The following is a 26697-nucleotide window of genomic DNA, read 5'->3' on the forward strand; positions in this document are numbered from 1 at the left end:
CGGAGTGGCAACACCCTGGCGGCAGGCGGGGACGATCGTGGAGAAGGAGGAGGAGGCGAACGCACGGTTCTGCTTCAGAAAGTCGGGACACACCTTCTGCGAATCATCACTGGTCCAACGTGTTAAGGCGGCCCTGCTTTGGGTGTGGCCACGAGCTGCTAGGTTTCTCCACAACAATCACATTGTATAACTGTACCATACTATTGTTTGAAGATGAAGGGCACCATACAACCTATATGAGGTTTCGATTTGTCATTCCTTGCACACGGCACTGTCCGTAAACGCCTGGTGACATTTTAGGTTCATTTTAAACGATTACTTCGCAGGGTGGCATGGTAAGGCCGATTCTATTGTTTCATTGTGGTAGAAGTACAGATTACCCTCAATTTCCCTTTATGTATTCTGATGTTCATGCTGAAAGATCCATGCTGCCCCCTTGTGGACACCTTTTGTATCATTAAAACACTGGTTAGTTATTTTAGTCATGGCAAGCATTTGATACCCTACTGCTGGTGTTCTGATTGCTGGATTGCCCAATAAAGTCTTGCATCAGTAGTAAGACAGTTTAATTTTTGGATATAAGTCAAGTGACGTGGGCGCATACCATCCATGTCTGCCTGCATTAGTTGACATTTGCGCGACACTAGTAGCTATCTAGTACCCGTGACGTGCTGGATGTCACGGTGACTCCTAATTCAGATGTCAACGAATGTGTAGTTCTGATTCACTAAGTAGGAATGTAATTCTTCTAGGGCCCCCTCGACACGCGTAGAAGAACGTCATTAGGCATTATGTCGTTTCACCCATGTGCAAAAATATATTAAGTCAAGGCAGAGGATTAGGGCCAGTGAAGAAAACAAAAAAACAAAGGGTGACAGGATTCTGACTTTTTTCCTCAGAATTCTGACTTTATTTTCAAAATTCTGACTTAAAATCAGAATTCCCAATTTCTGACTTTAAACTCAGAATTCTGACTTTATTCTCAGAATTCTGACTTTAAAGTGGGAATTCTGACTTTAAACTCAGAATTCCCACTTTAAAGTCGGAATTCTGACTTTATTCTCAGAATTCTGCTTGATTAAATCATCCAAATCCGGCTTTTCAGGCACTGGTTGAGTTGCACCCTCCATCAGTCACTTTATCTGCACAACAAAGTAAAAACAATTACAATTTGTCAAACACAACAGTGGGCATTTTGAAAACATGACTTTATGTCAGTATGCCACGCCATAAATAAAGAAATAATAAAGATAGATAAATAAAGACTTCTGAGAATAAAGTCGGAATTCTGACTTTAAAGTCAGAATTCTGAGAATAAAGTCAGAATTCTGAGTTTAAAGTCAGAAATTGGGAATTCTGACTTTAAAGTCAGAATTCTGAGAATAAAGTCAGAATTCTGACTTTAAAGTCAGAATTCTGAGAATAAAGTCAGAATTCTGAGTTTAAAGTCAGAAATTGGGAATTCTGACTTTAAAGTCAGAATTCTGAGAATAAAGTCAGAATTCCCACTTTAAAGTCAGGATTCTGAGAAAAAAGTCAGAATCCTGTCACCCCTCGTTTTTTTTTTTCTTCACTGGCCCTAATCCTTTTCCGTATTTATTCCGCATACTTAATATCAGACTTTTTTTTTTACTATAGTTCCGTCTTTCTAGCTGATGTTTAGGTTTTGCTGCCTACCTAATTATGTGGCTGGATGGTTTACCCTCACTACCTGTCTAAATCCGCATTACAATCCACCTTTCTAACCACGCATGATACATTCAAGTCTTTTTTCCCTAAACATACAACATTTAAGTGTTTAATGGCTCATAAGACTTTTTCCAAACGCCCCAGTGGTGTTGCGCAAAGGGCGGAAGGATACGTTCTGACGTCTACTTGTGAAGGCTCCTCCGCAGTGATGGGAGGAGGTGAGCACCGGGTGGAGGAAGCGGACTAGAGGAGGAAGCACTCGACTCTACTCTCGGCACCATTATGGCACCTATCGGATTAAAGGCGGTGGTCGGAGAAAGTAAGAATCTGCATTTCATTGTTCCGAATTAGCATCAATGATCTTCTTCGGCGCAAATGTATTTGTTGCTGTTTTTAAGTAACTGGATGCAAGTGGTTATGAAGGATGAGGATGAAGGTGGTGCTGTTGACGTTTCACTATACTGCTGTAGTGAAACACAGCAGTGAAAGTGATGGACCCGCAGAGTCTCGGTGGTCTTGCTGCGCTCTTGCGGCGGCTATGCGCCAATGTCAATTCGGCATGAACGATCAGCGATGAACCACTGATGACTAATGTAGAAACGCCAATACGTCCATCCTTTCAGATATAACCTGCGTCTCGTCCAGCTTAATATAATAACCGCATAGTTATGCCTGGATAGTAAGCGACGTACACGATCTTATTATGTTTTGATTGGCTAATAATAACAGCAATCCTAATGTTATTATAATTACCGTGTTATTTGAAATAGATCCCCAGAGGTTAGTGTTTTCGGCAGTGCCTCACCCCTGATGGAGAATGTGGCGCTTGCGTAAATTGCAGCACTGGATACAAGCATCAGACTGCTGCATGTCTTCATGGCGGACGATACCCAAGACTATTAAATTGCCTCTAATGGCCGCAATGCAAGCAATTGCCCGCAATCCGCATGACATGCAAAAATATACATTTACAAAAAAATCCAAGCATTCTTCACCGCCATTCCCACTTTATTCACGAGAGGATGTCCCGGTAGCTTCTGTACGTTTCTGGTGCAGGCTCAATATGGAGGCGCAGTGTCATTCTCTTCTTGGGCCAGGCCCACTGATGCAAGTATCGGTGGTCTTGCCAGGCCAGGCATGGGATGATCAAAGTCACTTATTTGTAATTGATTTGGGCATTCATTTATTTGCTTGTCCTATTCTTATTCAAGTGCCTTTTCAGGAGGAAAATCAAGATTTGGATCATTAGAAATTATATAATTGAATTATGATGCTTCAAAGTGAAGATCACATTTTGCACCTTGGAACTATAGTTTTATGACAGCATAATTACTACATTTTTTATTATTCTATTGAGCGATGAAAATGTGTTCGCCCCTTCCAACATTGACTGTGAACTAAAAATAGTTTATATAATTTCACAAATAATAAGCTTGTAAATAGGTTCATTGTGTAGCCTTCAATTGACTGATATGGAATATACATTTGACACAAATGCAAATGTTATATTTTTGTGTCATCTTTGCAGAGTATTTTATTATATTATATCACTATCCAAATATTGCACAATGCACGCAGAGATTCCCAAATGATACTGGACTTGTTCATTATAAATACAATCAAATGACATCCAGAGAGAATCTGAGCAAAAACTTCCACAACCCCAGAATTTCTTACTTATTAAGGCTTTGTTACCAGCTCATGTATAATTCTGCATCTAAGTAAAGCCAGGCCCTGAATTCTCAAGTGTTTTTCAGACCATTCTGAACTTGGCACTAGGAAGCAAGTAGTCGCTGGGCCTGGGATGCAGAGGGTGACATCTGCACTTTGTATAGCTGAGGTGAATGGTGGAGGGGATGAGAGGAGGGAGGGAGGGCCGAAGAACCATCATGGGTCTTTTCTGCAGCAATAGATGTAGAAGCTGTGGATGGGGGATGGGCAGTGTGCAGTGCTTCAGGAAAAGAAGGAAAATGAGGCCAAGTGGCCAATCGCATCACACATATTTATATAGTTATACTTATATATTATATACTTATACATTGTATACATATATATTAGTTTGTTGATTGGCAGGAACAAATCATGTGAATTTAGTATTAACAACTACAAAAAAAACATCCTTGCCCTTTGCTGGCCTACTCTCATAAGCACAAATTCTACACAGTCACCTAGCAATCCTACTTCTATGGCGATTTGCAGAGCTACCAAGATATTTTTACTCAACCCATGCGTACACAAAATGTGTATAGCCTCTGTGTCGTGGTCATCAGGTTCACAAATTGATTCTGCCATGCATGTTTAGACAGACACATTTAAACATATCTGATTGGAAATGCAGGCAAACAAGAATGGTTTGGGTAAAATACCACGACTGGGACAATCCCCATCACATGATCCCAAATCTCAAAAAAGTCAAGTTTTGGTGTAAAAGATCAGTAAATTGACGCAAGAAAGAATACACGGTGTTGCATGCACTCTTAGAATTATAAAGCTGCAAATTGACCTTGCAAACATCACTGAACCACAGCGTCATACTCGCCTGGCTTTAGTGTCTGCTGCAGCGCCTGCAGCCCTCGACCCTTTTTGAATCATGAAGCACGCACATGTAGTTGTTGACTGTTAATTCACAAACGTGCATGTGTGTGCGCGTGCACACACACACACACACACACACACACACACACACACACACATAATTGCTGTGGTTATAGCGCACAAAGACAGTTCTAAAATCAGTTCTAAAATCAGGCTTATACAGCGTACTGTAATTATACGCTGAAGAAGAGTGCTGCGTCAGAGCTGGTAGGCATTCTCTCTCACGTTCTCTCTCTTTCTCTCTTTCTCTCTCACTTTCTCTCTCTGTCTCTACACCCACACACACACACAGTTCTACACGTAGTAATTAGCAGAAAATTTCATGAAAAAAAAATAACCGACGCCATAAAAATAAATACCGTATTTTCCGGACTATAAGGTGCACCTAAAAACCTCAATTTTTCTCAAAAGCCGACAGTGCGCCTTATAGTCCGGTGCGCCTTATATATGGACCAAATAGAGAATGATGGATGGATGGAACTTTACCTTTTTAAGTTTACTGATCTATCTGACTGTTTTGTTTTGTACTTATTAAAGTAAGCTTTACATGTTTATTTTGTGTGTTGTGTGATATTAACATTATTGATATATTGTTATTGTTTTCACCATTTTAAGTTATTATATTGTGATTGCATTAATGGTGCGCCTTATAGTCCGGTGCGCCTTATATATGGACAAAGTTTTAAAATGGGCCATTCATTGAAGGTGCGCCTTATAGTCCGGTGCGCCTTATAGTCCAGAAAATACGGTAACTTGAGTGAGACAAAAGTAATAATAAATCATTACTTAAGGAAAATTAACCAATGAAATTATTAATCAAACGTGGATCAAAGAAAATACAGAGTCAACGATTTTCCACCTTGATGGATATTAAGACGTTCATAGATGCAGAAGCAACAAAACAGGTGGTGGAGTCAAAATCTATTTTGAAAACACTACTGAGTAGGTCAATGGTGATTGAAAATGTGAATTTGTGACTGTCGAAATCAGTCCTTTTCTATCTGTGACTATGAATACAAATGGCACACGCACCCTACAGAAGTTCTGTATTGAAGAAGAAAGATGAAAAGGCACACTGGGGACACACATAGTACAAAACCTATTCAGACTGAGACAAAATAACCTTGAGCTGTTGATATTTGAACACCTGCAAATTAGCAGGAGCTACGTACATGCTACGAGTGGCTGGTGTCAAATACTGGAACAGAAATCTCTTGTATTATGTCTACAATACAGGCTGGTGCCTGTGTTGCTGATGAGTGCAAATGTTACAAAAACCCTTCAACACTTTTGTCAAACGTTGATACCGAAATACATAAACAATATTGTGGAATGTTGAATAATACATAAATGAGAGGGATTTGCAGTCTTGACGGCGCACCGAGACAAGAGCAGATCTCATAGTGGCAGGAACCGGCACTTCCCAACTGTATCATAAGGCATAGATCTTCTAATTTAGGTTCTCAGTGCAATCGATCAGACTATCTCCACTCGACGTTGACCCTCATGGGGTTGCACCTGTAAAAGAGCTGAAAGGAACGAAGTCTGGCGCCCTTGGAGACGAGGGACTTACAGCCTTGGAAAGGAACCTGAGGGCCGAGAGCAGAGAAACCAGAGAGATGATGACAACGCTCCGTCTTGGGAGGTCTGAACTCAATAAGAAAATGTTACAGGAGGCCACCATGGGAGACGCTTAGCTGTGTGATTGGTCGGTGCAAGTGCCGCCTTTTGCTGCGGACGATGCCCGGGGTGCCTTCGAAATTATGACTCCAACTCTCTTGAAATTGATTAAACTGTCACAGTTGTACTCAAATCAAACTGTTAAAACACATTATAACTAAATCAATATTGCATTGCTGTATTCAAAACAAATTGATATCAATTGTTATGCATATTTCCAGTTTTGTCCTGTATTCAAATTTTTTTGTTTCTCTCTTTTCGGGATTATGGTACGTAGTATTATAAGTAGTACCGTATTTTCCGGACTATAAATCACAGTTTCTTTTCATAGTTTGGCCGGGGTGCGATTTATATTCTGTAGCCACTTATGTGTGAAATTATTAATACATTATTATATAATTTCACATGTTATTCTCACACTAAACCGCAAGAGGGCGTTCTAGGCTTGTGTTGATAATTATGTTGATGAGTCTGACGTAAGCAACGTGGAAGAGGAAGCGCCGCATCTTCTACCATCGGTGTTAGCAAAGTTTTTTAAAATTTCATTGGAATTTGTCATTTGAAGTGACACGAATGATTTGGTAAACTTGTTAGCATGTTATTTATGCTATAGTTATCTGAATAACTCTTAATATGTTTTGTCAGGCATGTTCTCAGTTCCTCATTTGTGTTTATGTAACGTTAGCATACCGTACCGTTCAGCCTGTTGTTGCCTCTTCATGCCTGTTCTTGGTGTTGGATTTTGTCAACTAATTTTTCCCCAAAAGTGGGACTTATACTCCGGTGCGATTTATATATGTCTTTTACTTCTTTATTATGCATTTCATGGCTTGTGCAACTTGTACTGCAGAGCGACTTATAGAATAACAACAAAACAACAAATAAAAAAAACAAAAAATCAGGCATTGCTTTTGAATTGTTGTTCAACAGAAATATTTTTTAAAAACAAACTCGTGAAACAGGGCTGGACAAATATGATAGTACAGCTCAAAAACTGTAAAGGAGGCTCTGTTATGATCTGGCACGGGATGAAGAATCTGGGCAGGGTACAGTGAAATTTAAGACAATCTAGGCATTCCCGAGAGAAATGTCCTGTCAGAAAGCTCGGTCAGTCAGATGTCAGTCATTTTTTAAAGATGATTGCTAAAAAAAAAAAAGGTGGACATTGTCATGGCCTTTGTTTCTTTTTTGAAGGTTCAAGCGTAAGGATGTATATCCTGTTAAACTGGACAGGACATAGATTCTAAGGCTTTTGTGCGTGTGTGTGTGTTGTGTTTTGGTTGACACAGCTGTTGCTCTGTGTTTGATCAGGTTCCTTTCCTTCTGTCAGACTTTCTTATGTTGTCCAAACTAAATCTAGACACACCAATCACATTAATGTTTCCTAATGACATGTTCGGGAGCTTTATGTTCAACTCCATGTGAAAAGAAGTGTTGCGCCTGTTATAATATAATTTGCAGTGATTCTGCACTAATCCAAAAAAGACAATGCTGCAGTGTAATTAAAACACGGGAGTTCAGTAAAACATAGAATTGTTCTACGATGCAGTAGTTTGGAATCAAAATGTGTACCTGATTTGCAATATTCCAGTATAGTGACAGTTATGGTCTTGCAGCATTCATAAAAGAGACAATATCAGCAAAGTCCTGTAATGCAGAGCCTGAGGAAATGTCAGCTCAAGAGGAGGAAATGGGAGAGCAAGTGACGGAGGGCCCCTTTGTTTGTGGAAGCGTCTCATCCTGTGGTGCTGGAGCCATTGATTCTTGGGAAAACAAAAGACATTTTAAGATAAAAAGTGCCTGGTTTAGTTGTCTGAAAGACATTTTTTTTGCTTTGTGTGCTAACAGAAGAGGTTAAGCCGCACCCTCTGTGTCATTTAGTGAAAGTCATAGTGGGCTAAATTGGGACGATTCCAGAATCACCTTTCCCACAGGAGGTCAGCTACAGTTCCTGTGACTCACAGGGGTCTGCTGCCCAGAGTCTGCCAAATGCTGTTTTCCCCTTCTTGCACTTTTATCTTTTTGTTGCTGCCAGCCTCTCCACTTGCTCTCAATTGAATCAATAAACTCTCAGGAATATATCAGATATTGTTGATATATCATTAATGTTGCAAAGGACTATTATGATCACATGACAGTAACTCTGTATCCTGTTCCAAGACTTGAAATAGATAAATCCCAGTACAACATAAATAGTTTAGGAAAGGATCAAGTTCATTGTTGCATTTACCTTTGATACCTGCCATTGGCTTGTGCTGATTAAAAGTCCTTAACTTGTGCATGCTTTCTTGTAATAGATGTACAACGTTCATTTTGTCTTCCCTTATAGATTATTTTACTGGTTCTTTTATCACAAATTATTTAAATTGATTTACCTGACATGTTTCGGCGTGTACTTCCGCCTTCATCAGAGTGTGCATGCTTTTATTCTGTCTGCAATTTAGAACAAATTGTATCCCCACATCTTTGAATCTGTTTCATAATAAAATAATCAACATGGATTTCATAGCAAAGTGTGTTGTCCATGTAATTTGTACATAGGTCAAATGTATTTCCACACAACAGTACAATATTCAAATTAGATTCTTTTTTATTTTTGTGTTGTAGAAATTATGAATGATGTCATCAAGAAGGTGAAGAAGAAGGGAGAATGGAAGGTGAGCAGCTACTTTAATTACGATACAGTTGCCACAATGAAAAACAAAAAAACAAAGATGAACAGGCATAGAATGTCCACTGTGACTACTGTGGAAACTCTGTTCTGACTACATTAAACTGTGGTGACAATTGAACATCCGTACCACATCTCAACAGTGTCCATTCAACATGCACTCTTACTTCCCAACAACCTGTAACACAAAGTTTTTTTTTATATATATCTTTGATGTATTTCATCTCTGTTGTTGTCAATAGTTGCTTGTCTTTATACACCATGCAATTGTTTTCACCCAAAATTGCTGGGATGCGTTCCAGCTCAACTGCTACCCCAAAGAAGGACAAACGCTATAAAAAAAAAAAAAAAATGGTGGATGGATAGAGTATTGCAGCTGTTTGTACTGTGGGCTGGGCTACATTATGTATGTTATCTCCCTTTTTCCAGGCCCTGATTGTGGACCAGCTCAGCATGAGGATGTTGTCCTCTTGCTGCAAGATGACAGACATCATGACAGAGGGCATCACCAGTAAGTAAAATGGCCTCACCCAACGTGTTTCCATTTGATATGTATTTTTTTGCATCTGCAACTGGTATGACAAAGATCCTATGCAATTCATCTAGTTGTGGAGGACATCAACAAGCGTCGAGAGCCTCTTCCCACCCTCGAGGCCATTTTTCTGATTACACCTACAGAGAAGGTGAGGATGCACATGCTCTCTCTCTCTCTCTCTCTCTCTCTCTCTCTCTCTCTCTCTCTCTCTCTCTCTCACTCTCTCTCTCTCTCTCTCTCTCTCTCTCTCTCTCTCTCTCTCTCCCCTCATTGCAATTCTAAACTAAACCATGAATTCACAACCCTCTACTTATTTTTCAAAATTATACACACTACATTTTTTTAAAACTTTCATATCGCAAAAGGTTACAATTTATGTTAATTAATGTATGAACGTTTCATTATATATAGTATAGGCTACACAACAAACTAATAAATAACTAGGTTTGAAATCGGAGATTAGTAAAAATACTAGCAACAGCTCTATTTTGTAAAAAGTGAAACAAATTTCAATTGTAGTACTGGCACATAAAGTCGATGCACACATTTTCTTCACAGGCCAAATAAAATACACTGCGGGCCAAATTCGGCCAGAGTTTGACGCCTCTGGTTGCATTTCTCAATACCTCCTTTATGTTTTGATTTTAACTGAAAGAAATTGCAATGTACCTCTGCCAAAATTACTTCCCTACAATCCCATCTGCAGTAATAATAAATAATACTCGTGTAATAGTACAACTGTACTTTCTATCAAAATGAAAAAAAGTAGTTTCATGTTGGCATTTTTTAGGTTTTGGTAGGTTAGGTTTGGGTATTTTTTCAAATGTTTGCTGTACTTATTCCTCGAGAAGAAGCAACATCTATTGAGTAGCGACAGAGTTCTCACAGCTCTTTTTCTTTCCCAGTCTGTCCATACCCTCATCGCTGACTTCAAGGACCCTCATTCAGCAAAATACAAAGCAGCCCATGTTTTCTTCACCGACTGTGAGTATTTGCAAGATGGCCCAATTTATTGGTTTCACAATTTCCAACTTTTTTTATTATTATACTTTTGTTTGTAAGTGTGCTGCTTATTTATTATTATTATCCATTTTATTATTGTTTAAATTATTTTTTGGGGTATTTTTTAATTCCTCTTCATTTGGAACACATTTATAGCCACTAATTAGAGTCAGTGTTAACAGTCTGTTTATTTTGGACTATTACGCTTCTCTGATGATGGTTGATCAGAATAAGAATAAAAAAGAACTCCTTTATTGGTCATTTAGTGCTTATTGATTTGTATTTTTGATCTTGCATGATTCAGACTTTAAAATTTGCTAATACGGTCTGTTCCTTGGAAATGACACCAAACATGTATGTGCCACAAACGAGGCAGGGCAGCCAAATGTAACACAAGAAAAGATTTATTGATATTGGGGGGGGGAAGCAGAGATGTGGTTGAGTACCGGCAAAACCGTGGGAGCCTAAGAATTATGTTGATATGGGTGATTCAATAATTTGCGTTCCTGCTTGGAATGTTCAGGTACAGTAGTTGAAAAACCCAGAGTGCCGTATTCCTAAAATATTCTTACAGTTGTGTTGCTCTCCTCCCCAGCTTGTCCCGACCCTCTATTCAATGAGCTGGTGAAGAGCCGCGCTTCCAAAAGCATCAAGACACTGACAGAGATCAACATCGCCTTCTTGCCCTATGAATCTCAGGTAATCATAGTCATTTCATTCGAGTTCAAAAATGGATGAAAGCAAAATCCAAAGTGGTTTATTCAAATCCCTCTAAGTTTTGATATTTCTAGATGATTGTTCAATTCTCTTGGTTGGACGCTCTCGTTCGAGTGACCGCGCAGAGAGGAAGTTAGAAATATTTGGAGGGGTGGATCTTCAGCAATGTCAATATTTCTTATGGTGCTGACGACTTTGGTGCTCTGTCAATTTAACAGAACAAAAGGGGCCCAATGACTTACCCATGGGGGTCCTCGCATGCCATTACCATATGATTAGATTCAAAATTTTGAATGGTCACAAAATTTCTCACTGAGTAAGATGTGAACCATTATAGGGCTATGCCATTTAGTCCTACCCTATTTTCCAACCTGTCCAACATATATCCGATGTACATATATTATGTGTAATCAATTCTACCCAATCCCCCTCAACATTTATTTGGTATTCATCCATCTCATCTGGATGTTTTTTCTTGACCCACAATGCTTTGCTCTCTCCTGTCCACTGTAATTAGTTCAGAGTCAGTGATTTTCTGCTCCAGGAAAACTGCCGCTTAGCCACACCTACATGCCCATGCATAGTCCCCTTTTGGATAAGGCAAGAGCCACACAGCAAGTGTTTGCCAATTGTAGCAGGGCTATCATGGAGACCCTTCTGTGATGCAGAAGCACGGTCATGTGACTGTGCGCAGATGGTATAGGAGACTGCGGGGATGGTTATTGAATAAGGGGAGGAGAAGAGAAAAAACACAAGCGCAGAAAGGAAATTAGGCAAGGACACGAGAGATGGGAGAGGAATAAAGGTCGGCTGCAAAGAGACAAACACCGACAAGAAACATGGCAGAATGATTGTCAAAATGGCAGGAGGTGATAATGTCAACCCCGTCTGAGTTGTGTTGTTATCTGTGCACAGGTGTACTCTCTGGACAATGCTGATGCTTTCCACAGTTTCTACAGCCCTCATAAGAGCCAGCTGAAGAACCCTGTGATGGAGAGGCTGGCTGAGCAACTGGCCACACTGTGTGCCACACTGAAGGAGTATCCTGCTGTCAGATACAGAGGGTGAGCACAAGGGGACACTGCTAAATGGCCTTGGAACGGAGTCATGTTAGTTTTCATTTTATGTCTTGGTGAGACATTAATGTTTTGTTGTGAGGCGATTGTAAAATAATTAGAATAAAAAAATGTGGATGTCATGGAAAAGTTTGTTTTCCACAACTCCGTTCAAAAAGTTAAACGGTCATATATTATAGGTTCAGGTTCCACAATTGAAACCGTTTCAAGGCTCAATTTGTATATTATTCACCAAATTTTGATGAATCCACAAAAACAGGAATTCAGAAAATTTGAATCCACAATTTAAACAGTTTCAAGGCTCAATTTGTATATTATTATTATTCACAAAAGTTTGGCTTTCAGCTGATAAAATCCACAAAAACAGGAATTCCAAAAATTTGAATCTTGTGAAGAAATCAGAAAGTACTTCTCAGTTATTGCAGGAGAAGAAAATAATTTAGGAACACACCAATTCAATCAAAATGTTGTATTTTCAAAACGATATGTTAACCTTTGTTACTTGGTTGTGGTACAGGTAATGGATGGATAGATGGATATACACACGCACACACACATATGCACTCACTCACACGCGTACACACATGCACTCACTCACTCACACGCACACACACACGCACACACACGCACACACACACACACACACACACACGGTATCTGTGGGATTATATTTCTGTCTGTCTGTCAATATATCAGGGACTACAAAGACAACGCAACCCTGGCTCAGCTTGTTCAGGATAAACTGGATGCCTACAAGGCTGATGACCCCACCATGGGAGAGGTGAGTCTTCCTTCTACCTTTGTCCAAATTTGTATCTTTGAGGTATACTACCCTCCAGTGAGGTAGTTTTCTCCTTCGACCAAGTATTTATTAATCATTCTATGTCTATGTTTTAATTGATATCTCATGTTTGTACCTGCAGGGTCCAGACAAGGCACGCTCTCAACTTATCATCCTGGACAGGGCCTTTGACCCCGTCTCACCTGTCCTGCATGAGCTCACCTTCCAGGCTATGGGCTATGACTTGCTGCCTATTGAAAACGACGTCTACAAGTACACAGAAATAATCGCTTTTTAGATGTAATCAAAGGCATCACACATTTTCCTTTCTGCTTTTGTCCAGGTATGACACAAGTGGTATGGGAGACTCTCGTGAGAAAGAGGTTCTTCTGCATGAAGACGATGACCTGTGGGTGAGCCTGAGACACAAACACATTGCAGAGGTGTCTCAGTGAGTACTTTTCTTATTTATCCATCCTCTCAGTGTTTGTAATGCTGTGTCCGCGATCACACTGAATCAACATTATTTTTTTGTTGTTGTTTTTTTGGACATAAAGGGAAGTGACACGCCAGCTGAAGGAGTTTTCCTCCAGCAAGAGAATGAACACTGGAGAGAAGGTAACATGAATAATTCGTTTATTCAAGAACCAGGACTTGAACGACAGCTCTTGGTTCCCCTTGAATTTTATTTGTTTAGCATAGCAAGATATTTTGGACAATTTTAAGAAACAGTGAGACAATTTTTTTTACTATGTATACATTTACACTTTTAAATTCCAAGAGAGAGATGGTGTTCTAATACTTGTCTCAGTTGTATAAATACTGTACTGTATAATAAAACTGATTAGTTAATTTGTGATTAGCAACCATTGATCTTGCTGTTTGTTCCACAGACCACAATGAGGGATTTGTCCCAGATGTTGAAGAAAATGCCTCAATATCAAAAGGAACTCAGCAAGGTGTGGTTATGTTACAATGGGTGATTTTATTCATGTTGTCCTTCTTTATGTGGGAATGCTAACTATGTGTTGCGATTTCCAGTATTCCACTCACCTGCAGCTTGCTGAAGACTGCATGAAGCATTACCAAGGAACAGTCGACAAGTTGTGCCGTGTGGAACAGGTGAAGAGGGAGCAATGTTTTCACACATTAAAATAAAACAAAAATGATCATTGTACATTGGAACATTTCTTTCCCTTAAGTATTAGTTTTATTCAGTTAACACACCTGATTGGTTAGAATAATCCTCAAGTTGAGTGAGATTTGTGGTTTCTAGCTTGACAGTGGAGCCTGCTCATTGTACTGGTTTACGTATTCTGTGACTGGTGGGATCACATTGGATTAATTTTTCAAGAGGGTGAAGAACAAAAAATAGACACCTGGACACACAAACAAGTTGAGTTGTGTGTTGTAGGACCTTGCGATGGGCACGGATGCCGAGGGAGAGAAGATCAAAGATCCCATGAGGGCCATCGTGCCCATTCTGCTGGATGCCAATGTCAGCACATATGACAAGATCCGCATCATCCTGCTCTACATCTTCCTCAAGAATGGTATGAAGAACACAACACAGTTTATATTTCCTATAGTATTATTAATGATTACAGTATCCTGATGATTTTATTTAGATACATACACAGAACTACGTATATATATTATTATTATTTTTGCAAACATCACTTACCAGGCCTGACCCCTAGGGCCAGTATCCTAATTGTCAGGAGAACCCAAGCTGAGGGAAGCAGGGAGGCATAGACTGCAGTCTCAAAACTAATTTATGTTCCAAAACAAAAAGGCATAGTACTCCACACTAGGACAAATGGAAATAAAAAATGGCCAAAGTCCAACAAATAACCCATGGACCAACAAAACTAAACCCATTCAAAAGCAAATCATGACAACAACCAAAGTGTAATGGCGTCTTCCTTGGCTCAAATACCCAAAAGCGATCATAACTGCTCCCCTGTCCGTATGTCATAAAGTAAAAACTACTCATGACAGACATATTGTGCGCAAGGTGATTTCATGTCATATGTAAAATGTATGTGTCTCCATAGGTATCACGGAGGAGAACCTGAACAAGCTCATTCAGCATGCACAGATTCCCCCTGAAGACAGTGAAATCATCACCAACATGGCGCATCTGGGAGTCCCCATTGTCACAGACGTAACTCTCTCAACTCTTTTCTTATGACTCCTCTTTTTGATCATACTCTTTAATTAAAATTCTAGGAACAAAAAACATGCAAATACTGTGCCATATACAGCATGTTATGTAAATACGTAAATGAAACATGAAAGTATAAAGTACACAGGGATAAAACATTTTTTACAACTGGACATAAAATACTGTACACGATGATAGATAACAGGTAGATGGTATGTTGTTTCCTATTGCAAGCAGTATTAGCTCATTAGATATAGTGGTGTAACAATTTTTCACAATTTTTCTTTCATTCAGTCAACCCTCCGTCGAGGCAAGAAATTGGACAGGAAGGAACGGGTCAGTGAGCAGACCTACCAATTGTCGCGTTGGACACCACTGGTCAAGGACATTATGGAGGTGCGTTTACAAGTCCGGAATGACTTCAGAATGCGTGGTTTTGATTTTGATTGGGGCACTGGTTAGCACGTCCGCCTCACAGTTAGGAGGGTGCGGGTTCAATTCCACCTCCGGCCCTCCAGTGTGGAGTTTGGATGTTCTCCTCGTGCCCGCGTGGGTTTTCTCTGGGCACTCCAGTTTCCTCCCACATCCCAAAAAACATGCTTGGTAGGCAATAGAGCACTCTAAATTGTCCCTAGGTGTGAGACAATACAATAAAAATACAAAAAAGTGTTTAAAAACAATAAAGTGTATAAAACTACAATAGAGGTTCATAAAAGTCTTGTGCGAATATTGTAACAATACATTTAGTCTTATTTATTTTCTTTATTTTCTTATTTATTTAAATAAAGAAGAATGTTTATAAAAATCAGTTTGAGTGTAAAATGTTTACAAAAAAACACATATACAGTGTTTAAATATACAATAACGGTTCATAAAGGTCTTTCATGGATATTGTAACGATATATTTTCTCTACATTGCGGATTTTCACCTATCGCAGGTTGTCTTGGAACCAATTATCCGCGGTAAACGAGTGATTACTGTTTTTATTTGAGTGGATTTATTAATTGAAAAGTATTTGTCTTTTTGTCCCTCTATAGGATGCTATTGATGATAAGCTGGATACTAAGCACTACCCCTACATCTCCACTCGGTCCTCTGCCTCTTTCAGCACCACTGCTGTCAGGTACAGTCACATGCAAGCACACACACACACACACTCATGCACACACACAATGACTGGTTCTAACAAATCAATTGTAATTATGGATAGGAGATGAGGCCCAGAGCAATATTTGAAAAGTCACTGATGATGAGTTGTGGAAATGCCCCACATTTGTGACTGGAGAGTGATACTAACCAAATTTCTGTAAATGTTTTGTTTGTAAGGAATAACACAGAGTAAACAAACATAACTGAAAACTTGATAAACTTAATGTCAAATTTATTTATGTATGTATGCATGTATGTATGTCTGTATTTTCTTTCTTTCTTTCCTTCTTTCTTTCTTTCTTTCTTTCTTTCTTTCTTTCTTTCTTTCTTTCTTTCTTTCTTTCTTTCTTTCTTTCTTTCTTTCTTTCTTTCTTTCTTTCTTTCTTTCTTTCTTTCTTTCTTTCTTTCTTTCTTTCTTTCTTTCTGTCTGTCTGTCTGTCTGTCTGTCTGTCTGTCTGTCTTTATTGTCTCTCACTTTATTGATTGATTGGTTGATTGATTGGTTGATTGGAGTGTTCAACCTTTTCTATTAGACATTATTAAATTCTACAAGTGAACATAATGTTCTCGTGGGGTTGTGAATACTGGACCAGTAAGAACCAAGAAACTCATTTGCACTTGAGGTGACATGCTTGTGTTTCCTGGCAGTGCTCGATATGGACACTGGCACAAGAACAAAACACCTGGAGAATACCGCACCGGCCCAAGGGTTATGGTCTTCATCATTGGGGGAGCGTCCTTCAGTGAGATGCGCTGTGCCTACGAGGTCACACAGGCTAATGGGAAGTGGGAAGCCATCATTGGTGAGTAGTGCAAATGGGGAGGTCAGGGGCTAAAGAAGAACCTGGCCTCTGACTCTTGTGATGTTAAACCACACTGTTCACAAAATTTTTGATTTTAAAAGGCAAACAGTGGGAAATGTGGATTATCCTCTTTCCAAAATCCAAAATATCAAATGTAATTATGTATGAAGAAATGTGAAATCCTGTTCCACCACCAGCTGACCTATATAAGCATCCAACAACTACAAACTTCTTAAACCTGCCATTAATATCCAACCTACAAATGAATGGATGTTTTCAGCATCGCTATTCGTAGCCTCCATTACTGTCACGATGTAACCAAATAATTTAAGCAGCGTCTTTGTATCCTCTTCTTTCCTGTGCATCGCCACTCAACTAAACTGTTAGAACCAGAATCAGAACCACTCAAATCATCTCATTGTTCTGTACAATATATTTTGAAAGTGAAATAAGTTTATCAGATATTAAGAGTTCTTATATTATGAAGTTTATAAGCAACTAAGCCCTAAAAATCGTACCTCTTTGTCTTATCTGACTGCAAAACAAGATTGAGTTAGATGTAAGCTGCGTTGGCTGCAATTAGTTGGTCCTTGACAGACACGTAAAAAAAAAGATATTTATTTATTATCTAATGATTCTTATGATTTATTGAAGCATATTCCTCATTCAGGAATTATTCTATTCCTCATTTTGAGGCTACCTCAAATCTTTAAACAATGTATATTTATATTCTGTACACATTGTGTACAATCAACAAATACAATAAACCCAAGTGCCTCCCGAATGTGCGAACCAAGTTATACTACGTACCTACTTCGATTTAATATTTAAGGCACTTTAAAACACAATACAAAAAAAGCCTTACATCACCAACTCATTTGCATGTCAACGTTTGGAGAATAAACATATCGTTAGTCATACTAACGATGTGATTGCGACCGAAACTCTGTGGAACATAGGCAAGTCGGCAAATGTGGACATGTCGACTGCTCAGGATTCATCATTTTTGAACATTTATGAATCTTAATCAAATTGTCACGTGTCGCTTCGTGATCAATTTAACAATCAATCAAATAAGGCACACATCTTGCTGCTATGAATTCTTTTTTAAAAGAAGCTCCTCAACTCATTTCGCCACCAAGATGCCCCCAAAAATTCCCAAGTGGGTGATTTCACAACTGTACGGAGCGTCATTGTACTGTATACTGCATACAGTCTCCAAAGCCCCGCCCCCAACATCCCAAATGAAGTTCTTCATTCCATTAGGCTAGTTGTGGAATAGAAAAGAACTAACCCATAAAATATAGCACAAAGAGGTAGTATTTGACACTAAGCATGATAGACACATTTTCAATGTTAACTGATGTTTTAAATGTGAATCAAGATGCCATCACACATGCTTGGGAAGTACTCAACAATTGTGCTATAATCATATCTTATAGTGCAGGGGTGTCCAGCTCGGGTCCTTGAGGGCCACTGTCCCGTGTGTTTTAGATGTTTCCATCCAACACATCTGATTCAAATGATCAGCTCCCTGCAAGCTCTTCAGGATTGCACCGTTCTGTGGCTTGACCAGTGGGAACAAAAAAAAAAAAAATGAAAATGTTGCCTTTGATGATGCCCATCTGTCACTAAAATTGAAGTACAGTCCAATTAAAATATTAAAATAAGTATGTTTGCTTACAGTTTAATTTAAGCAATGAGCAAGCGCTATAGTCAATTTTAAAAACTATTACTGACCAGTGGGAACAAAAAAATGAAAATGTTGCCTTATTTGATGTCCATCTCTCACTAAAATTTAAGTACAGTACAATTAAAATATTAAAACAAGTATGTTTGCGTAGTTTAATTGCACTAAAATAAGTATCTTTGCTTCCAGTTTAATTTAAGCAATGAGCAAGAATTTTAAAAATGATTCCTGACAATCATACTGGTAAGAATGTCAGACGTGTCATTTGTGCCATTGCAATACAGTTTTCAAATATACATAGTAACTCCAGAATTCAGACTAACGAGCCCAATAAAGTGTTTGTTTTCTGTGTTGTGCCTTCCGTTATATAGCCCTGAATGTTACACTCCGTTGGACTGTTGATTATCTGTCTTAATGCTTTTCTGTGCTGCTCTCTTCTATGTTCCTGTTTTGCTGTGCTTCAACTCTTGTCTTTCAAAACTTCTGTTTCCCTGCATCACACTTGTGTGCCAATGTAATGTATTTATGTCCCTGTTTGTGTGTTCTGTGAACGGTTAAGTGAGTGTGTATGTGTTTTGTTGGTTATTTAAAAAAAAAAAAAAAGTTTGTTGGTGAGTGGATGAGGGCCTTGGCATGTGTTGAAAGACGAGTGGTGAAGCCACCTCTGTTCCTCCTACAGGTTCCACCCACATGCTCACCCCCAACAAATTCTTATCGGACCTGCAGCACCCCGACTTCCGAGAGTCCACTAGGGTGTCCTTTGAGGACGCAGACGCCTCAGACGAGTGAGGCAGAGACAGATTGGGAGGGAGGGAGAGAGAAATCACACAGAAAAAAGTAAAGGCAGCCACTCAAGAAGCCCTTTCTGAACTTTTAACAGCACAAGGGCTTCCTTGTTCTTCTTTTTAATCATCCAGTAGTGTTTTTTTTTTTTTCTTCTACCTCCACCACCTCTTCCTCTTCGTGACCCTCAGGGATGGGTACATCGTGGCCTTTTCTCAGTGCATGGGCCTCTCTATCAGGGTCAATAGCCACAAAGTCAGCAAAAATCTTTGTTTGCAAACATCTGTACTCATACAGTTACCTGCAAACATCTGTGCTCATACAATTACCGCTCTCTCTCTCTCCCTGCATCATATATTTAAAATACAACTCTATCAAATATATGTTTTGAAATCTGAGAATGGCATGTCTGTCATCACTCTGTCATCACTCACTCTGTGGCAAAGAAAACAAGTGTAGGAGAAATGTGAATGAACCTTTTGCTAATTTACTGTGTAAAATCGGCCTAAAAAAATCCGTACAAGTCAGGCCATATACAAAACACATTGTATTTGTATCTGACAAAGTAAGAATGAAACTGAGCAATATCATCAGGCAGAATTTGTGGATGTTATTTTGGTTCTGAATATTACTGTATCGGATCTGAACTTTGAGTCAAAAGGTCCCTCCTGCAGTAAACATGCAATAATTATTTAGACACCACGCATGTACTTCAGGGAGTGTGACGAAACTAGAACCACACAAAAATGTGCTCTGCACAGATGCTTTATAAAGATAAAATGATGTGCTGAAGAGCGCCCATGCTTGAGTAGGTTGTCCAAGCCCCATCCCTGCTGCCTCCTTCTATCATCTCCGCTGGGTGGATTAAATCGCCCCTCGATGGTATAAAGGCTCACCGTTAACCGCTCACTTCAGATTTAATCTACCCCAAGTTCCATCTTTAATATCACTTTTTTTACCGTCTGTTTATTTTTCTAACAAGCTCTCGGCCAACAACAATCACTTTGATTTCTTTCAGGACATGTTTGACGTTTATTGAAGGAGAATCGTCTTTCTCCCTTGACGTTGTCTTGTACGATCATCACATGCTCACATAGCCACGGATTGTCAGCAGAGATCGCTGATACGTATTACTAATTTGGTGAGGAGGAAACAAGATTTGCATTTTTCTTTTCTACATTATCTGTGTGTGTATAATGCATCTCTGCTGACACAGTGTGGCTCTGTAGCATTACTCCACTTGATATGCTTTAGCAACCTAACAACTATGATACAAATAGCTGCCATTGATGCCAGGTGCTGCATAGGCCAAAAATAGCCTTTACCTCCCCCCACACTAGAAACTCATGAGAAAAACAAATCACACAGTCTGTCATAGCAACAGTCGGAGCGAGGGACTGCATAATGTTAGCATTTCCAGTTGTGAGATACATCTGTGGACTAAATTGTTGGTTTCTCTCTGTTAATGAAAGTGGTAAAGGTCATTTGCACCTGACAAAAGTAAAAATACTGCACATGAAAATGAACAAAGAAATATCGAACTTTTTGAACTATGGTGAATTATCAACCGAAAAACAAACAAACAAAAATGGACAAAAATGATAGTACCCCTAACTATATTTTGTTGGACAATCTTGAGGCAATCACTGCAGTCGAACAAATTTTGGAACTTTCAGTGGGACTTTTGCACCGCCAAGGAGATAATTTGTTCCACTCTTCAAACTACTCCACTTGTCTTAAGTTTGAAGGGCGCATGTTTCAGCTTCATTCACAGATGTTCAATAGGATTTAGATTGAGGTTAAAAAAAGGCCACATAAGTAGTCCAACGTTTTGCTCTTCACCATTCTTTGGCATGTTTTGTGTCGTTATCCTGTTACGAGGCAAACGAACTGCGACTGAGCCCGAGCGTTCTGGCACAGGGCAGCACATTTCTCATTTTCAAATAATTTTCAAGTACCATTTTCGAGTACCATCATTCTTGTCCAGGCCTGTTTAATGTGTTTATAATAATTATACTGAACCAAAATACAAAAGTAATTCCCAATTATTATTAGCTAATTTACATTAAAATTTTTATTTATTCTTGTCGGATTCAAGAAATTTTTATGACCGCTTTAGTTATTTTTTTTAACAGAGACCAATTGTTCCAGTTTTGAGCTTTCTTTCATGCTCCTATATTTACTTTTACTCTCACACAGATATACATATATGATTACTTTTATTCTGCGTGTGAAGGTTTTTGGTTTTAGTAAGCGTTTCCTTTGGTAATTTTTTTTTAAAATTTCTTTTTAATGTGTGTGGATGCGTGTGCGCGTGTACGAGTGTGTGCGTGCGTGTTTGCTTCCACAAATGTTTGCGAGACAGACATTTTAAGGTTATTTTTGGCCTCTACAGCACCTCATCCCACTCGCCTATAGACTTTCCAAGGCACCAAAGTGATGACCTTTATTTGAAGTTTGCAAACTAAAGTCCTTTAAATAGAACTGATTGGTAGACAACAAAGGTAAACACTTCATCACATTGTTTTGACATTGCATTTATGTAAATATTATACTGACATGACATGCATCCTTGGAAGGGGTCTTAAATAATATTCTCATTCCCATGTCAATAACCATCTCTCTAAAGAAAATATTGTCACAGCACATCATTCTCATCCCAAATGTAGCCGCTAAAGCGATATCACTTCCGAACAAATTTTTATTTGTGGTTTCGCAAGTCAGCAGTATGTTCCCTCCGGCACATACTGTATTGTACATATTCAACACACAAAAACAGCCATCGCCTACTTAAAGTATTTGTGTTTGTTATGTGCTTTAGGTGTAGATTTAGCCATGTGCAAGAAATCAGTATTGTAGTTCATTTTTAATTAGTCGAAGCGTTGTTTGTTTCTAGGCCACAAAGCAGCATGTTTGAGATACAACTAATCCACTTTGACACAGTGTGACAAACCAACAAAAATTGGACTGGGTGCTTCTTTTAATTTTGGTAATTTTCTGGAATTTATACAAATAATTGACAGTTAAAGTGGAAGAATCAGGTCATGCAGCTCTGGAGTGGAAACAAACAACACAAGTTCAAATAAATGTTGTGTATTGTGAGGAGTAAATCAAATGGCCCGGAGCTTTTCAAAAGAAAGAACTTTGGAAACAATTATTTGGGAAAAATGCTAATTAGGCTGAACCAAATTTGCCAAGATATTTGCTTTACTCCACTCCTGCACTTGCCAAGTTAAAACAAAACTAACAAACAAAACATCAATCAAACAAAAAAAATGTTAAATGTGTCTTCAGCTGTCTTGAAATTTCATCTTACATCATCGTCTAATTCTCATGTACTCCAATTGAAACCGATGAAGACCTAAAAGCGACAGAATGTATTATTTCTCACCTTCAAATATTGAAAAATCATTTTGATGCTACACTCTCTTGCGATGAGTACGCATAATTTATGTCATTGCTTTAGCAACCCCAGAATCGGAACCTTGGTGGACCCGCCCGGGCACCTTCTCCTTTCTTAGCACTAATGCTAACGTAATGACATATAACTTTAGTGTAGATCTATGTATATGAATTAGTTTCAGTATCTTGTGACCACAGTGGGCAAAAATAAATACGACACCTGCCACGACTGTAGACTAAAATTATTTTTATTGTTAATTATTTCATCTGTTCAAGTAATGTGTTTGTTAACGCTTAGTTCAACATAAAAACAGTAAGGCGGTATTTTTCTATTGGCTGGTCAGTACTACAAATGAGAATCTTCTCAACTAGATACCGTTAACTTGGATAAATGAAGGTTAAATAATAAAAAGAATAGAAACTTTAGGATAATACAGTATGTAGTAACAAGGGTGTGATGTGAAAATCTCCCTTTTTCAACATTCCTACATGTAAAAAAATACACGTTAACCAATGTTAATAGTAAGATACCTACTGTAACTTTAACAAGTAATTGTGAGGAATAAGCAACAAGGCTCGCTGCAAATAGCAAACATCCATGAGGACTCGACTCACACCCGCCAAAAAAAAGTCTTCGGATAAAACATGACAGCAAATCCCTGCTTTTGTCCAAATGAAGCTCCTCAACTAATACTTCAAAATACAAGAGTTACTTGGCACCAAGATGCCACAAGATGGCACCAAAGTCATACTTATTATTATTTTAGTCTGAGCAGAAAGGAGCAAATAGCTGAATTTGCCATTGCTCAAACCAAATATGTAACAGTTGACGAGAAATGTTTTTATTTTTTATCTTTGCTTCTGACACCTTTTGTTGAAGCTTGTCCTTTTGGAATAAGCAAAATACTTCCGTTTCAAATCAATCCTTTGAAATGCGTTGAACTGTGAGACATCGTGATGGTGATGACGGTTAAACTGCTACTTTAAATTGCATTAACCCAAAAGTACATTCTGAATCGTTAGTTATTATCCATTTGACAGATGCGAAAAGCAGTTGTAAGAATAATGCAACGAAGGCTCAACGTCAATAACCGCAGCGACTTCACATGCAGCAGTAGAGTAGTTCTTCCATTGCAAGAGCTGAAAACACATTTTTCCTCTGTGCCTGTGTTCAAACTCATATCTAACTGCAGGCATTTTGTGTGTTTGTATGTGCCCTCAGGATCGACCAACATCTTTACCCCTACCAGCCTGCTGGAGCAGCTCAAGGCTATGAACAAACCAGATGAGGAAGTGACAAGTTAAAAATCCCCTCCCACCCATCAGCCAATCTCTCTCCTCCTTTCTTTTCCCTTTACATCAGCCATTCCTTTCTTGTGTGCACATCTTGCTTGAGAATACGTTTTAAAAAGTTATCTAAGATGAGCCCCAAAATATATGTTTCAACAAAAGAGTAAGTATTCTCATGTTTCGCAAAGTATGCAACAAAAGAACCTGATATAAAAATCTAGAAAATATGGCCATTCAAAAGGGAACATACCAAAATGTAATACCGTGTGCTATAAAACATGCTAGAATATGTCAAACAAAATCTATCCTTGGTCGCCTTGGGTCACCTGCTTTGTGTGTGTAGTGAAAGCGGGTGGAGGAAGAGTGTGCCGCTTGTAAAATATAGCATATCAATCAACATGCAATACATATAAAAATATATTTAACCAGAGAGGAGTCACCCCCGCTGCCCGTTTGAGATGTTTGTATCAAGTAGCATGCTTGGACTTGTCTGGACTGTTAACTGTGTTTGTACCCTGTGTGGATGTTTTTGGGAGCTAGCTTTCCCCTCAAAGATGTTGTGTTTGGATACTCTACTGAAAGACCGTTCCACTTTGAAAACTTCTACTAAAGCATCCACCACCCAGCCCGAGACTCGGCGCATTAGTTCAGACTATGCAAATTCACCACACGAATACTTTTGCCGTCATGTTCGGTTAGCGCTATCGTAGCGCTCTCACAGAGGATTTGAAGTGAGAATTGGCAGGTTTTGAATCCTAGATGAGTGTCGTTTGACTGAGAGCTAATAATGGACAAAACTAGAATGGAGTATATGATACTAAATGCTTCTGAAAGCTCTGTCTGTTGGTGATTTTGAAGAGAATCATTCATTCCTTTCCGACTTTAAAGTCAAAGTATTTGAAGCATCCCAGCCAATGTAATGTTTTCATGTTAAATGAATCTTTCAAAAGGCTTGTTGTATTTCAGGATTGTATCCCGTCAGTCTTATTATTGCTTAGTAGTGACGTTTCATTGGATCATGCACTGTGTAGTGTTGTAACGCCATATGTTGCTGTTTAGCGTCTCACTGTTGACTGGTGATGTTTCGGACTGTGAAGTAGTGCTAACGTTCCTTTATTAATTCCAATAGGATGCCGCTGTATTTGCAATGTTTTAGCTGTAGCTATTAGTTGGAAAACAAATGGGGGGGGAAAAAAAGAAATATATACATTTTCTTTGCCTGATTTTTCCTTTGGTGCAATGTAAATCTTCTCCAATGATGAATGGCTTTGCAAGACTTAAAAAACAAACAAATAAACAAAGCATTCATTTCCTCCATCCCTTTCCTCTCCTCCAACCAAACAAGTTGATTATTGCACTATAACAAGTTTTCCGTGCTGCAAACGCTTACTTTTTTTAAAAAATTTTTGCTGTTCGGTAGAATTAACTGCTTGATTTCTTTTGGAATTTATCTGAGAAAAATATCAGCACATTAGTCTGTCCTTAAACTGTTTAACTTATTGGGAATGTATGTTTGCGAGTGGTGAAGCACAAACAATACTTCCATGTGTAACATAATATATGTGCTAAGGCTGTTGAATAAATTGGCTTCCAGTACGTTTAAGACTCTTAACTTATTGGTCATATTTGTTGAATGAACAATGCAGTCTTGATCACACAATAAGTATATACGATTGGATATTTAAAGCTAACATATGGTTATAAATCCTTCCTTTGATTGATTAAAATATGTTAACAACAGAAGGCTTGTCCAGCTAACCATATACAACACGTAACAAAATCAATCCCCTCACAATATTTATGAACACATCTTGTAAACAAGCACTGCAGTCAAGGTAAGCAGTAAGCTAATGCTAGCATTAGCAATAAGCTAACAAATGCATTTAACACATTATTGTGTTCCCCAAGAATCCTTGAGTTGTTTGGACTACAAAAGTCTCCCAGTAATAAAGATGGCAGATTTGCGAAACCGTTTGGCCGCACCCTTCCGTATTTGGTAGTGCCGCCCCAAAGACTCTGGGAATAAATAAGCTTGTAGACAGCGAATGGCGGCGAAATTCCGCTGGGGCACCGGAGCCAGAGTAAGTTGACAATCCATCTCAGCCATTTGCCACCTCCAGAAGAGAGGTCGCATGGAGACAGACGAGTGGACGACGGCAAAAGACGGCATAGTGTGGCGTGAAGAACCGATAGGAAGGCCTCTACAGCACTGCTTTGGCGAGAGAAGTGTCAAGTTGCATAAAGAGTTTCCTCTGTTTCAACACTCTGAAAATGCTTCAGAATGCATTTAGGAGTGGACTGTCCAGCATGCATGCCAGACACAGCAAGAAAACTGGTTAATGGCCCTCCCTGAACTAATGGCGTTCATTGCAATCCTCATCCATGACGCATGGTCAGCAACACTGGGAGTGCCCTCAATCTGCAATCTCTCACATTAGTCTTCTGTTACTAACTGCATTACTTCTTACAACCCAAGAAGGAACATCACCATAGATGAGCAACTTTTTCTAACAAAGACAAAAACTATCAGAAAATGTGGTGATGAATCTTATGGAACCATTTATGGACAAAGGAAGAACCGTTACCACAGACAATTCTTTTACTTCATTGTCACTAGCGCGACGAGTCGGAAGACCACGCTCCTTGGTACAGTAAACAAGGTTCAC

At 38.9% G+C, this 26697-nt stretch overlaps 1 protein-coding gene across 2 annotated transcripts; it reads left to right on the forward strand.

Moving 5' to 3' along the window:
• Positions 1-34: 34 nt before the first annotated feature.
• Positions 35-25627, forward strand: LOC133163365 (syntaxin-binding protein 1). 2 transcript variants are annotated; one of them, XM_061293171.1, is made up of 21 exons: positions 35-335; positions 1834-2008; positions 8572-8621; positions 9065-9146; positions 9242-9318; positions 10076-10154; positions 10768-10871; positions 11805-11953; positions 12662-12746; positions 12889-13019; positions 13090-13197; positions 13304-13364; positions 13640-13705; positions 13788-13868; positions 14161-14299; positions 14804-14913; positions 15208-15309; positions 15952-16037; positions 16712-16866; positions 19236-19393; positions 23964-25627. In XM_061293171.1, exons 2-20 carry the CDS (start codon positions 1972-1974, stop codon positions 19343-19345), a joined length of 1812 nt encoding a protein of 603 aa, XP_061149155.1. In that variant the 5' UTR covers positions 35-335; positions 1834-1971; the 3' UTR covers positions 19346-19393; positions 23964-25627. The 2 variants fall into 2 exon arrangements, with proteins under 2 accessions (XP_061149155.1, XP_061149156.1); XM_061293172.1 differs by lacking the exon at positions 19236-19393.
• Positions 25628-26697: the final 1070 nt, after the last annotated feature.

Source organism: Syngnathus typhle, linkage group LG12 (assembly GCF_033458585.1).
Source record: "Syngnathus typhle isolate RoL2023-S1 ecotype Sweden linkage group LG12, RoL_Styp_1.0, whole genome shotgun sequence".
Classification (NCBI taxonomy): Eukaryota; Metazoa; Chordata; class Actinopteri; order Syngnathiformes; family Syngnathidae; genus Syngnathus; species Syngnathus typhle.

Excerpts from the sequence above, each read along its gene's own strand:
- LOC133163365 (XM_061293171.1), top strand. The coding sequence starts at position 1,972 with ATGGCACCTATCGGATTAAAGGCGGTGGTCGGAGAAA. Across the intron at positions 10,155-10,767 it reads CCATGTTTTCTTCACCGACT|CTTGTCCCGACCCTCTATTC; the intron begins GTGAGTATTTGC and ends TCTCCTCCCCAG. Across the intron at positions 13,706-13,787 it reads ATCAAAAGGAACTCAGCAAG|TATTCCACTCACCTGCAGCT; the intron begins GTGTGGTTATGT and ends TGCGATTTCCAG.